A 14,946-nucleotide genomic window follows, 5' to 3' on the forward strand; every position below is an offset into this window, starting at 1 on the left:
CGCTAACACTAAACCGGTACCGAGAGCGAACAATACCGTCGAATTTTCAATATTTAGCTAACTTTACCGATTCGAAATACGGAGCGAAGAGGAACACGTCCGAACACGATGGCGGAAAGAAAACAATCTAAGATGGAGTCGACGCCCATGCGCAATGGAGCCGAAAGGGAGGAGTCCCTCGGTCTCGTGACTCGAAAAGACTTCTTCGAAGAAAAACAACTTGTAACACTCCGAGCCCAACACTAGATGGCAGGATAATGCATAGCATGTGTATCTGCAGCTACACATGCCACCGAACATATATATATATATATATATATATATATATATATATATGGAAAATGTCACTTACCCAGTGTACATCTGTTCGTGGCATTAGTCGCTGCAGATGCACATCCCGCCATCTGGTGTTGGGCTCGGAGTGTTACAAGTTGTTTTTCTTCAAAGAAGTCTTTTCGAGTCACGAGACCGAGGGACTCCTCCCATTTCGGCTCCATTGCGCATGGGCGTCGACTCCATCTTAGATTGTTTTCCCCCGCAGAGGGTGAGGTAGGAGTTGTGTATGTTAGTAATAGTGCCCATGCAATGGAGTAATGTACATAATGTAGTTTAAAGTAATATAGTTACAAATATACAGATGTTCAAGATCAACTTCTAAACGGCTACAGGCTCCCGGGGATGCGGGTGGGCGCATGTGAATCTGCAGCGACTAATGCCACGAACAGATGTACACTGGGTAAGTGACATTTTCCGTTCGATGGCATGTGTAGCTGCAGATACACATGCTGTGCATAGACTAGTAAGCAGTTATCTCCCCAAAAGCGGTGGTTCAGCCTGTAGGAGTTGAAGTTGTTTGAAACAATGTTCGTAGTACTGCTTGGCCTACTGTGGCTTGTTGTGCCGTTAGTACATCTACACAGTAGTGTTTGGTAAATGTATGAGGCGTAGACCATGTAGCTGCCTTACATATTTCGGTCATTGCAATATTTCCTAGAAAGGCCATGGTAGCACCTTTCTTTCTAGTTGAGTGTGCCTTTGGTGTAATAGGCAGATCTCTTTTTGCTTTAAGATAACAGGTTTGAATGCACTTAACTATCCATCTAGCAATGCCTTGTTTAGAAATTGGATTTCCTGTATGAGGTTTTTGGAAAGCAATAAATAATTGTTTTGTTTTTCGAATTAGTTTTGTTCTGTCAATGTAGTACATTAACGCTCTTTTGATGTCTAATGTATGTAGTGCTCTTTCAGCTACAGAGTCTGGCTGTGGGAAGAACACTGGTAATTCTACTGTTTGATTTAAGTGGAACGGTGATATGACTTTTGGTAAAAATTTAGTATTTGTCCGTAGAACTACTTTATGCTTGTGTATTTGAATAAATGGTTCTTGTATGGTAAATGCTTGAATCTCACTTACTCCTCTTAAAGATGTGATGGCAATTAAAAATGCAACTTTCCATGTTAAGTATTGCATTTCACAAGAGTGCATGGGCTCAAAAGGTGGACCCATGAGTTGTGTTAAGACAATGTTGAGGTTCCATGAAGGAACTGGTGGTGTTCTTGGTGGTATAATTCTCTTTAGACCTTCCATAAATGCTTTTATGACTGGTATCCTAAATAGAGAAGTTGAGTGCGTAATTTGCAGGTAAGCTGAAATTGCTGTAAGATGTATCTTAATGGAAGAAAAAGCTAGCTTTGACTTTTGCAAATGTAGTAAGTATCCTACGATGTCTTTGGCAGATGCGTGTAAGGGTTGAATTTGATAATTATGGCAGTAATAAACAAATCTTTTCCACTTATTTGCATAGCAATGTCTAGTGGTAGGTTTCCTAGCTTGTTTTATGACCTCCATACATTCATGTGTAAGGTCTAAGTGTCCGAACTCTAGGACTTCAGGAGCCAGATTGCTAGATTCAGCGATGCTGGATTTGGGTGTCTGATCTGTTGTTTGTGTTGCGTTAACAGATCTGGTATGTTTGGTAGTTTGACATGAGGCACTACTGAAAGGTCTAGTAGTGTTGTGTACCAAGGTTGTCTTGCCCATGTTGGCGCTATTAGTATGAGTTTGAGTTTGTTTTGACTCAACTTGTTTACTAGATATGGAAGGAGTGGGAGAGGGGGAAAAGCGTAAGCAAATATCCCTGACCAACTCATCCATAACGCATTGCCCTGAGACTGATCTTGTGGGTACCTGGATGCGAAGTTTTGGCATTTTGCGTTTTCCTTTGTTGCAAATAGATCTATTTGTGGTGTTCCCCAACTCTGGAAGTAAGTATTCAGTATTTGGGGGTGAATCTCCCATTTGTGGATCTGTTGGTGATCCTGAGAGAGATTGTCTGCGAACTGATTCTGAATTCCTGGAATAAATTGTGCTATTAGGCGAATGTGGTTGTGAATCGCCCAATGTCATATTCTTTGTGCCAGGAGACACAACTGTGTTGAGTGTGCCCTCCCTGTTTGTTTAGGTAATACATTGTTGTCATGTTGTCTGTTTTGACAAGAATGTGTTTGTGGCTTATTATGGGTTGAAATGCTTTCAGCGCTAGAAATACTGCCAATAGTTCTAAGTGATTTATGTGAAACTGTTTTTGGTGAGTGTCCCATTGTCCTTGAATGATGTATTGATTGAGGTGTGCTCCCCACCCTATCATGGAGGCATCTGTCGTTATTACATATTGTGGCACTGGGTCATGGAAAGGCCACCCTTTGTTTAAATTTATACTGTTCCACCATTGAAGCGAGGTGTATGTTTGGCGGTCTACCAACACCAGATCTAGAAGTTGACCCTGTGCCTGTGACCACTGTGATGCTAGGCACTGTTGTAAGGGCCGCATGTGCAACCTTGCGTTTGGGACAATGGCTATGCATGAGGACATCATGCCTAGGAGTTTCATCACCATTTTGACTTGTATTTTTTGTTTTGAATACATTGCCTGTATTACATTGTGAAATGCCTGAACCCTTTGTGGACTTGGAGTGGCAATCCCTTTTGCTGTGCTGATTGTCACCCCTAAGTATTGCTGTGTTTGACACGGTATAAGGTGTGACTTTGTGTAGTTGATTGAGAAACCTAGTTTGTGGAGGGTTTCTATGACATACTTTGTGTGTTGTGAACACTTTTCTAGCGTGTTGGTTTTGATTAACCAATCGTCTAGGTATGGGAACACATGTATTTGCTGCCTTCTGATATGTGCAGCTACGACTGCCAGGCACTTTGTAAAACCTCTTGGCGCAGTTGTTATTCCGAATGGCAACACTTTGAATTGGTAATGTATCCCTTGGAATACAAACCTTAAGTACTTTCTGTGTGAAGGATGTATCGGGATATGGAAATATGCATCCTTTAGGTCTAGTGTTGTCATGTAGTCTTGTTGTTTGAGTAGTGGGATTACGTCTTGTAATGTCACCATGTGAAAGTGATCTGATTTGATGTAGGTATTTAATGTTCGGAGATCTAATATAGGTCTCAGACTCTTGTCTTTTTTGGGTATGAGAAAGTACAGAGAGTAAACTCCTGTTCCTTTCTGGTGTTTTGGTACTAATTCTATTGCTTCTTTTAGTAGCAATGCCTGAACCTCTAGTCCTAGAAGATGTATATGTTGTTTTGACATATTGTGTGTTTTCGGTGGGACGTTTGGAGGGAATTTGAGAAATTCTATGCAATAACCATGCTGGATAATTGCTAGGACCCAAGTGTCTGTTGTTATTTCCTCCCAATGTTTGTAAAATTTGGTTAGTCTCCCCCCCACAGATGTTATGTGTTGGGGATGTGTGACTTGGAAGTCACTGTTTGTTTTGAGGAGTTTTGGGACTTTGGAACTTTCCTCTATTCTTTTGGAATTGTCCCCCTCTATATTGTCCCCGAAAACTTCCCTGCTGATACTGGCTCTGGTAAGTGGGTCTTGTTTGTGAGGTTGTGGGTTCTGTGCTTTGTCCTCGAAACCCCCCTCTAAACTGTGTTTTTCTAAATGTGCCTCTGCCCTGTGGGGAGTAGAGTGTGCCCATGGCTTTGGCCGTGTCAGTGTCTTTTTTAAGTTTTTCGATCGCAGTGTCCACATCCGGCCCAAACAACTGCTGTCCGTTGAATGGCATATTCAGCACAGCTTGCTGTATTTCTGGTTTAAATCCTGATGTACGCAGCCATGCACATCTTCGCACACCTGAGACACCTGCTTTGGCTCCCAGTCAGCAAAAGGATCACCTTCCGACTTCTCACCCACGCACACAAAGCCCTCCACAACAAGGGACCTGAATACCTCAACCGACGCCTCAGCTTCTACGCCCCCACCCGTCTCCTCCGTTCCACCGGCCTCGCGCTCGCTGCCGTCCCTCGCATCCGCCGCTCCACGGCGGGTGGGAGGTCTTTCTCCTACCTGGCAGCCAAGACCTGGAACACCCTACCCACCAGCCTCAGGACCACCCAGGACCACTCCGCATTCCGGAGACTCCTCAAGACCTGGCTCTTCGAGCAGCAGTAACCCCCTTCCCCCTAGCGCCTTGAGACCCGCACGGGTGAGTAGTGCGCTTTATAAATGTTAATGATTTGATTTGATTCCTTATTGTTACTGCTGTGTTGACAGTTCTAGCAGCTGTGTCTGCAGCATCCATTGCTGACCGTATCTAATTGTTGGAGATACTCTGTCCTTCTTCTACTACCTGCTGCGCTCTGTTTTGGAACTCCTTGGGCAAATGTTCTATAAAGTGTTGCATTTCGTCCCAATGGGCCCTATCGTATCTGGCCAACAAAGCCTGTGAATTGGCAATACGCCACTGGTTTGCTGCCTGTGCCGCCACCCTTTTGCCTGCTGCGTCAAATTTTCTACTTTCTTTATCTGGAGGTGGTGCATCTCCTGAAGTATGTGAATTCGCTCTTTTGCGCGCTGCCCCTACTACAACTGAGTCCGGTGTTAGCTGTTGTGTGATGTACACGGGGTCTGTTGGTGGCGGTTTATATTTTTTCTCCACTCTTGGAGTAATGGCCCTTCCTTTTACAGGCTCTTCAAACACTTGTTTGGAGTGTTTTAGCATTCCGGGTAGCATAGGAAGACTTTGATACTGGCTGTGTGTGGACGACAGTGTGTTAAAAAGAAAGTCGTCTTCAATGGGCTCAGCATGCAGGCTGACATTATGAAATGCCGCTGCTCTCGACACCACCTGTGCGTAGGCTGTACTATCCCCTGGTGGCGACGGTCTAGCTGGATAACATTCAGGACTATTATCTGACACTGGTGCGTCATAAAGGTCCCATGCGTCAGGGTCATCTTGACTCATTCCTGTATGAGTTGGGGATTGCATCATTGGTGGAGTGGCTACCGGTGATGGTTGCGGAGAGCACTGTGGAGATGGTGGCGGGGTTACTTGTTTAGCCACCTTTGCCTGTGGCTGCTTGTCTTTTTCCTGAAAGGCAAGTTTGTGTTTCATTTTAATCGGAGGGAGAGTACTGATCTTCCTTGTTTCTTTTTGGATATGGAGCCTTCTTTGTGTATAGTCTGGCTCTATTGTTTCCAATTCCTGTCCAAATCTATGTGTCTTCATTTGTGTGGACAGTCCTTGTTCGTCAGTGTAGGAACTTGTTTTCGGTTCCGAGGCCGGATGTTTCGGTATCGAAACCTTTTCGCCTGCTTTTTTCGGTTCTGACGAAACCTTCTTTACTTTCGGCGTCGTGGTCTCTCGGTGCTGACCCATTTCGGTGCCGTAATCTCGGTGCCGAACCTGCTCGGAGCCACTATCTCGAGCCCCAGATTGCTGTGTGGCGGTATCTCGACCGGAGTCGGATGACTTCGCCCCCAGCGTGCCCTTTTTCGGTGCCGATGATCGGTCACCTATTTTTCGGGTTAAGCCATGGCCTGTTGGCGGTGGCGTCCCCTGGGCTTTAGTGGTTTTTTCGTGAGTTTTGTGTTTCGACGTCTTACTCACGGTTTTCGGCGTTTCCTCGGGCTCGATCTCATCCGAGTCCGATTCCTGGATGGAGAATGTTTCTTCCTCCTCCTCGAAACGCTCTTGTCCTGTCGGCGCCGACGCCATTTGCAGTCTCCTTGCTCTTCGGTCTCTTAGTGTCTTCCTGGACCGAAACGCTCGACAGGCTTCACAAGTATCTTCCTTGTGTTCCGGCGACAAACACAAGTTACAGACCAGATGCTGATCTGTATATGGATACTTGTTATGGCATTTTGGGCAGAAGCGGAATGAGGTCCGTTCCATCAGCCTTGAAGAGACACGTGGCCGGGCCGACCAGGCCCCGACGGGGGATCGAAAAAAAACCAAAGGGCCACCGGAGCTCTTCAAAAGTCGGTGTCGATCTGTTGTAACTAACCCGATACCGAACGCAAACAATACCGACGATTTTTCCGAGATTCTAACTAACTTTCCGACCCGAAACACGGAGAGAAAAGGAACACGTCCGAACCCGATGGCGGAAAAAAAACAATCTAAGATAGAGTCGACGTCCATGCGCAATGGAGCCGAAATGGGAGGAGTCCCTCGGTCTCGTGACTCGAAAAGACTTCTTCGAAGAAAAACAACTTGTAACACTCCGAGCCCAACACCAGATGGCGGGATGTGCACAGCATTTGTATCTGCAGCTACACATGCCATCGAACATATATATATATATATATATATATATATATATATATATATATATAGTATTTTGGTGGATAAGAGTATTGGGTTGTAAGGGTATTTTTAGGGTGTAGTGGTGGGTAAGGGTATTGTGTTGTAAGGGTGTTTTTAGGGCTCAAGGATGGTAGAAGTATAGGGTGGTAAGGGTCATTTTTGAGGTTTAAAACAAAATAAATATATATACACAGACACATATTCACTGAAAAAACAAAGGTTATAGGGATGTTATAGTTAGGTTCTGAATTTCCTCACATAAAATCATAGAAATTCAGCAGTTATAGTTAAATCAAGTAACTTTAACTTGCGCCCTAAGGTAACTATAACTTGCGCCCCCGCCATGAAGTTTTCTCATCAATGATTTTATTGCAAATATTGCAGTAATAATATCAATGATGCCATAGAAGGTGTCATCAATGATGTAATTAATATGGGGTGTAATTAGCTGTAGATGGCGACTTGGATATGGAACATGGTAATTTAAGAGCTGGGTAGAGCTACACTGTGAGAAATACTGCCCCCAACCACTGTGATACCTAAACACCGCTCAAATGAGAGACTAAAGTATTGCCTACTTCATTAATCTACGGAGAAGCTTTCCTGTATCAAACTGGTGAGCCTGCGGTAACCTAGGCCTAGTAACCAGTACCACTGTCCACCCTCAGAAAGACCTGGAGGTTTTGCTCTTTCACACCATTGGTGTTGAATAGCTGGAGCCACCCATCTTTAGTCGAGATCATTTTAATCATCTTTCTAGCTCCTGGGAGTCGCATGGACATCAGTCCTAAGTTCCCTCTAGATTGCGCGGATGCGCAACTTCAATCCTAAAGCAATGCACAGAGGCACTTGGAGCCCACCCATACTCTGAAAGGTCTGAAAGTTAAGGGTGAAAGGCTTATAGTCAGCATTCCTCTTTTGTTTGTGTAAGGCAGAAAAGGTTTTTCAAACAGGGGGGCTTCCCTTCTTCTGACTATAATGAGGAATACTGGAATCATGCAATTGTGCAGCTGCTGCGATTTTTGCATAATTATAGGTTTGCTGCAATTGCCACATAATCCATCATCTGCTCCATAATCTGCAGCGAAACGTGCTGCTATGCAGTGGAAGGCCCTTTGCAAAGCTGGACTGATCACCTTTCTGTTGCTTATTGCTATATTATGGTGTTAAACTGGTACCTATGAGGTGCAACCAATGCCCCTACAGTGTTACAAAGTTTAAAAATAATGAAGTAATACTATTATAAAATGTGCTGCATAGAGCCTCATAATTTGCCTTTAGTCGCTGCATAATTTAGTCAACCCTGCCACATAATATGGCCCCCTCCTGATGCATGATTCCAGTGGCCCTGGCCATAATGTTACAAATGCTGAAAAAAGCACAGGATTAAAAGGATAGCAACATTGCGGAGAACAAACGTTTCTATGTTTGGTTTTAGAATTACGTTTTTCTGGCTGCTTCTGATAGGGATGTTTGTCTTGAGACTGAAAGCCTTTGCACTCTAATAAAGAAGAAAATGAACTGCTATGTTCAAATCATTTAAAAATATGAACTATGGATCTTTTTGCATACTCCACTTTATTTGTACAAACCAGCCTTGATTACTCTGTATTTATATTTCATATTTTAAGTGAAAGTAGTTTAAGCAGTTTTAGTATTTAGTGAAGAAACATAGAGGTGGTTGATGAAAACAGCATGAGGACAGGTAGATTGTGACATATGCATTGCAATGTTATCGGTGGGTTTTGTTGTTTGTCTTACAGAGAGGTAGTACTAAGTTTCTGAAACAAAACAACAGATTCTAGAAAATGCCTTAACTAAGTGCAGTATGCATAAAACGTTACACTTCTTTTTCTCGGTTTCTTGCATGGCCTTTTCAGCCAGAAACAAGCCTTCAAGAAGATAATGAAGGTAAAGAGTAATTTGCAAAGTTAACTGTTTTAAGAGAAGCGCTGCTTTACACGCAGAAGGGCAAAGTTTAAAGGTGATTTTTCCCTCAAAGCAGAAGAAAGAAGTGAAGCAAATTAACCCGGCACCTATCACCCTTTGTGTGTCTCATATACTGCCTCAAGTGGCCAAGCGTATGCCTAGGTGTGTACCCCTGATCTCTGTGCAACAGGATCAATGCCATACCGTGCTTACAAGGCCACAACAACTCTGGGGCTGATGCTGTTCTTTTCTGGATGGGGCCTCCCCAGGGAGTTTCAGGATGACTGTTTCTATGAGAAGCAGGGTGATTACTGATTTTAGCCAAGGAGGGCCTCTGTCTGGAGTGGCACAGTGGGCAAAACACAATGGGTTGGAACGCTATCCAGAGCAATTACTAATGATTTAGACTCCTTGAAAGCATTCCTTACATCGTATTTTGTGTGTTTTACTGAAGTAGTAATGGGCCAAAGATATTGACATATGTAGGTCCCTTGCTCGTTGTGCCACAGGATCCAAACTATTCCTCAATTATGACAATGAAACTGGTCTCGTTTTGCTTCTGTTCTCTCTGGTGGGGGCCTTGCCTGTCCGTTCGGGATGAACTGTTCCCATCAGAAGCTGGAACAGTAAATACCAAAATACATAAGGCAGATGACTGTGTAGAGTATCTCAGTGGTGAAAAACGATGGGTCTGACTGCTACCCAGATCGATTGCTAAGACTTTAGACTATTTGCAAGCATTCCTCCTATCACTTTTTGTGTATCTGGGTGCAATCTAGAACACCAGAGAGAAGGAAGGCCTTCTAATGTGTGTTTCTGAAGAAAGGCATTAGATTTCAACTAAATAGGTAGCACAACGTCAACTGAATAGATTGTGCTAGTTCAGATTTGGTTTGAGAAAGGGTGTGTCCCAGCCAAACATCAATCTTTAAATTGTATTCGCTTTGCGGATTGAAATTAATGAATCTGGCAGCCTGGTCACATTGTGGAGCTCTACAAAGAAGCTGAGCTGCAGAATACTGGGTGATTTGGACTATAGCCAACCGAACATTTGGAGTTCTAGATATGCAGGTCTCCTTCTAAAGTCAATCTTATGTAGCCCCTTCTACCTTTAGACACCTGTATTCCTGCTCTAACTTTTCTCAGAGGCCCGACCTCTTACGCCATATTATAGCACTCTTTCACTAGAGTGTAAAATGGCAAAAGAGACTATGGTATTTGTAAATATAGGCAATGATTATATGGAGCGATGGCAGCACTTGCATGGCATTTGCACTGCGTGCAGTGTGCGTTTCCTTCATTTCAAGTTAGTATAGGCTGAGACTGCACTACAGATCCTGCTACTCTCAGTGGGAATAACGCCGCCGCATTCTATTACTGCTTGTTTTTCTCTTTAGGGAATAATGAAGCCTCTTTATAATTCTCACTTTAGTTCCATGAGGTATATTCAGCGCATGTGTCTTTTCTCTTTCTTTGGGGCGAATGATGAAGCCCTCACTGAAAATATCGTTCTCAATTAGTAAAAGTGTTTCTTTCTAATTATGAGTAAAAGTGAAATTAATAATTGAGCAGTACTGCAACAATAACGTCAGTTAATTGTGCCTGCCATTTATTTAAACTTATCATAGTTAACACACAATTTTTTGGCAGGTTGGTGATGGACTTCAGCATCATAATCTGTCCAATGCATATCTATGTGGCGATAAAACATTATGTTATATCTCAGTTTATCTCCACAGGTGTCAGCTACCCTGGAGGCAAGAATCAACTGTAAACTCGGAATGAAGTGACTCTACCCTAACAAGGGCTTCAACCAGGGTACAAACTACTACAGAAAACAAAAGAAATTTAACATATTCCTGCTGGGCATTTTTTAAACATCTTGATAGATCCCCCTTTTTGCTCACTCTTTCCCTTTCATCGCATCTGAAGAAGTGGCTTTATGACTCGCCGCTGTTTAGGTTTCGCACGCTGATGAAAAAGGGGCCCTCATAAACAGTCTAAATAATTAGAGGGAACATTTACCATCACTATTTAAACTTGCTGCTGATCCGTCTAAACTCTCGGACTCTTATTCCTCTCCTTTCTTAGCTGTGAAGTGCAGGTCCCAGTGAAACTGCAGTCCAGTGGTGTGCTAGTGGAAAATCTTGGCTGCAACGGAGTTTTGAGTGACAAGTGACTAAATTATAGTACCCCACCCCCAGGGCCTCTTAATGGGCGCTGGCCACCTACAAAATCTGCCCTCGCCCAAAAGAATAAGATTAGGTGGGTCCTTAATTCGTCTCTTAGGTGTGGCAACACTGGTGACTGGATCCCTGGTATCCCAGTGAAACAGACAAGAAGGCTCTAAACACCATCAAACTACAGCATAGACTCCGGTGGACATTGCGTAAATTAATAAAAACTCAAATGGGTTTCAATTCAAAAACGTTTGTACTGAACATGAATCCAGGTCAATCATGCAGATTCAGCATATAATACTTAAATAAGAGAAATTATGCTGTGCTGTGTCCACAATTACTTCAGAGCAGTAGTCGCCTCACCAGCAGAACGCCGTGCTGTAGAAAGCTGGTCCCTGGGAGTTAAAGGTAAGAGATAACAAGGGCTCAAGTGTAATCCAATACTTTGGAATTGCCTATCTGGTCACCTCTGCGGTTGTCAGGGCAGATTGCCAAATTAAGCAGCAAATATAGCTCTCAGTGCCGAGGAACAGTGTGTGTGGGATGAGGGAAAGCACCTTAGTTAGGACCTCAAAATATATTTGAACAGGCATTAACCATATCGGTCTTCTGGCCTCTAGAGGAGGCCTTCACTCACCTGTTGAAGTTGATGCTGGGATACGTGGCGTACTCAGAGCTGCCCTGCGTGGCATTGCGGCGAGGGAAGGTGCAAAAAAAGGCATTGCACAAGAGGCAGGCCACCTGCTGTTGAGACATGGTGATGGCACGCTGATGCCCCTTCTTCAGCAAGGGGATGGGCTGAAAAACACGGCGCATGTTAGGTGAGTTTACAATCACAGCTCAAGCAAATGTGATCCATGCTGTGCACTAACGGGAGTACACAGGAAGCGTGTGCGTGGGCACACATTTGAAAGTTGTAGAAAATGAGAGACACGATGTAAGAATCTCACTGAATGCAGCATGCGTGTGCATAACATGCTTAAACTCTAATCGCCCAGGTAACAGCAGTGGACGTTTATACTTTGAAACATGTGTGTGCAGCAAATGTTGTGTGGCCGAAATTCAAAGAATTCAATGTGCATGAGTTACAGTGAAGCATGTGTGACGGCCCCTATCTCTGCTGGTATGTGGACATGAGTCCTAACATTCCTCAAAAAAGTTGCGGTGCACTTTTCTTGTCATTTTCTAGCCTGCCAATGTTTCCCCAAGTGAACTTGACAATATGGAAATCCACTACATACACAATGATGTTTGGATGAGCGATGTTTGACGGTAGATCAGTGTTGCTTCCAGATATTTATTTTGTAATCTTTATTTCTATAGTGCTGATGCACCTAAAATGAGTCAGTAAGCTTTACATTACATGATAGATTACAATGCAACGTTCTGCTGCCTTAGCCAGATAAAATCGTTTACAATAACACTGCAATTATGCGATTTTGTAGGTGATGAGTTTTTCACGTAATGATAGATTTTCCGCATTTGCCACATAATCCATCATCTGCTGCATAATCTATAGATTTCAATTAAAAAAATGTTTTCAGCTCAAACGCATCAAAAGTTATTAAACATGTGGCCACATTTCGCACAGTGGAAGGCTTTTTGTAAAGGAGGTTGACTGGTCAGTCTGTTGCTTACGACTGTGTTTGGGTGCTAACAAGGTGAAACCTTTGTCTAGAAAGAATTAATTCCAAAATAATGTTCAGCTGTTGGTGTTTTTATAGCGCTTTAATAACCTGTCGGTATCCAGTCACTTTGTGGCAGGTGTGCAAGGCTAGCCCAGGTGGATTAGTTGAAAAGCCAGGTTTTCATCTTCACACAAAAGTCAAGAGAGCAGGAGGCTCTGATGTGCTGTGGGAGATCGTTCCAGGCTTTAGGGGCATGTCAAGAAAACATGGTCACAGCACTGGTTTGGTTAATGCTTGTTGTGCGCGCTAGTGAGAGACTGTAAGAGCGGAGGTGTCTGGAAGGCTGGTGGAAATGAATGCGGCTGTGCAGGTAGACAGGGTCAATATTGTGAAGTGCTTGGTTTGAGTGGGTGAGGGGTTTGAAGTCTGTACTCTTGTGTATGGGGAGTCAGTGGAGTTTCTTAAGGGGTAGTGTGATAAGGGATCTGCAAGGGAGGTTGAGGATTAGTCTAGCTGCTGAGGTTTGGACAGAGTGTAGTCTTCTTTCGAGCTGGTTGGATAACCCTGCACAGAGTCTTTCCGTAATTTAGTCTTATGGTGATGAGGGCTTGGGTGATTGTTTTTCTGGTGTAGCCTGGTAGCCAGTTAAAGATCTTATTCAGCTTCCATAGGGTGTTGAAGCAAGATGACCACTGCACTGATAGAGCGGTCATGCCTGGTTTATTGTTTATGATGATGATTCCAATGTTTCTCGCTTGTGGGCAGGGTGTGGTGGGGTTAGGTCGAAGGTCTGTGGGTCACCAGGTGGAGTCAGATGGCAAGGCATTCTTCCCAGAGACTATCATTTAGGTGGCCAATTCTGTTTTGCATATGTGTGTGAGCTTGTTCCAGATGTTGGATGTTGTGTCCAAGAGAGACAGAATCAATTGTATGTCAACGGCATGGGTGAGGATGTTTATGTTGTGAGCTTGTATGACGTTGTTCATGTAGAGATTGAAGAGCATTGGGCAGAGCGAGGAGCCCGTCAGAACTTCGCAAATATGATCTCAGACAGAGGAGTAGGGGGTCAAGTTGACTGTTTGGGCTCTTCCATGAGGAAGGAGCAGATCTATTTGAGGGCATGTCCCTGGATGCCTGCTTCGTGGAGTCGTCAGATTAGCATGGGCTGGGAGATGGTGTTGAAGGCTGCCCATAGCCCTAGAAGGATGAGGGATGCAGAATCCACCCTGTTGAAGATCACCAGGATGTCCTCTGTTGCTTCTATAATGGTGGTGTCTGTGCTGTGGTTGGGTCTGAATCTTGAGTTTGTGCAGTCAAGAAACAGTATTTAGGTAGTTAAAGAGATGCTTGTTGCTTGCTTTTTACAGGACCTTGGCTGAATAGGGAAGGAGGGATAACGGTCAGTAGTCAGTGAAATTGGTTAGGTCGCTGAGAGTTTCTTTAGAAGGGGAGTTGACAGCTTCATGTTTCCATGGTTCTGGGAAGATGGCTGTACTAATTGAGGTGCTGAGTATAGGGGTGAGGCCCTTGTAGATAGGGTATACTCCTTTGTCAAAAGCGTGGTAGGGGCAGAGCACTTCATGGCTGTTGTGGTTTCCTCTGTGTTAATGGTGTCCCATGTGGGAATGGCGTTGACTTTCTTCGTCACTGGGAGACTCTGGAAGAGGGCAATGGGGTCTGGTTGTGGAGGGAAGGTGCTGTATATGGTGGTGATTCTGCTGTGAAAAAAAGATTAAGAGGTCGCTGCACAGATCTTGTGATGGCTTGATGTTCCTTGTGACAGCTGTCACTGTAGTGAAGACTGACTATTGTGAAGACTTCTTTGTTGCTGTTGGAACTATTATTTATTTGTCTGATTTGGGCTTTCCTCTTGGTTTCTTGGATTACCTGCTGGTACAACCTCTGGGCGGCATTGAAAATGCCTTTTTTCAATTTTCCTTTGCTGGTTCTCCATTTCGTTTCCAGTTGTTTAAAGTGTTCCTTGGTCATTTTGATGTCCTCTGTGTATCATCTGGCTTGTGTTCTAGTTTTTGCTGTGTTGCTTCGTTTCATAGGGGGCTAGTGTGTTGCCGCAGTTTGTGAGACATTTTTTGAAGTTCTTGATGTTGTGTGCTAGGACACAGTTCCAGTTTGTTCTCGTGTAGGGCGATTGTCCAGTCTGTATCTGTTATGTAGTTCCAGTGTCGGCGGGCTGGGCCCGCCGTGGGGCTTTTCTGGGTTTACAGGTGACATTAGTGGAACGGACTATGATTTGGCCTGGCTAGTTGATGGGTCTTGGTGTGTTCATCGTAATGCTGTTGAACAATATGAAGACTGAGTCTAGGATGTGTCTAGAGGAGTGGGTGGGCTCCGTGACTTGTTGTGTCAGTCCCAGGTTTCTGAAGTTGTGAAGAAGGATGGCTGAGTTGGGGTCAGTCTGGTCTTGAAGATGAAAACTGAAGTCTCCTAAGAGGAGTAAAGTGCTGAAGTCAAGAACTAAGGAGGCAAAGAAGTCTGTGAGTTTGTTTACGAAGTTGGCTCAAGCGATAGACTAAGGTTCCACCAAGGGTGAAATGTGCTGTTCAGTGCGGCAATGCAGATAAAGAGTGTTTAGCCAG

The 14,946-nt window shown here is 44.0% G+C and overlaps 1 protein-coding gene across 3 annotated transcripts in view; it reads right to left on the minus strand.

Moving 5' to 3' along the window:
* The window catches only part of LOC138266004 (poly(ADP-ribose) glycohydrolase-like), a 441,110-nt gene that overhangs the window by 289,272 nt on the left and 136,892 nt on the right, over nucleotides 1–14,946 (minus strand). For all 3 annotated transcript variants that reach the window (XM_069214272.1, XM_069214273.1, XM_069214274.1), the window contains one exon: nucleotides 11,359–11,519. In XM_069214272.1, the coding sequence (XP_069070373.1) occupies nucleotides 11,359–11,519 (161 nt within the window). The remainder of the gene's footprint in view (nucleotides 1–11,358; nucleotides 11,520–14,946) is intronic.

Source organism: Pleurodeles waltl, chromosome 11, assembly GCF_031143425.1.
Source record: "Pleurodeles waltl isolate 20211129_DDA chromosome 11, aPleWal1.hap1.20221129, whole genome shotgun sequence".
Lineage (NCBI taxonomy): Eukaryota > Metazoa > Chordata > Amphibia > Caudata > Salamandridae > Pleurodeles > Pleurodeles waltl.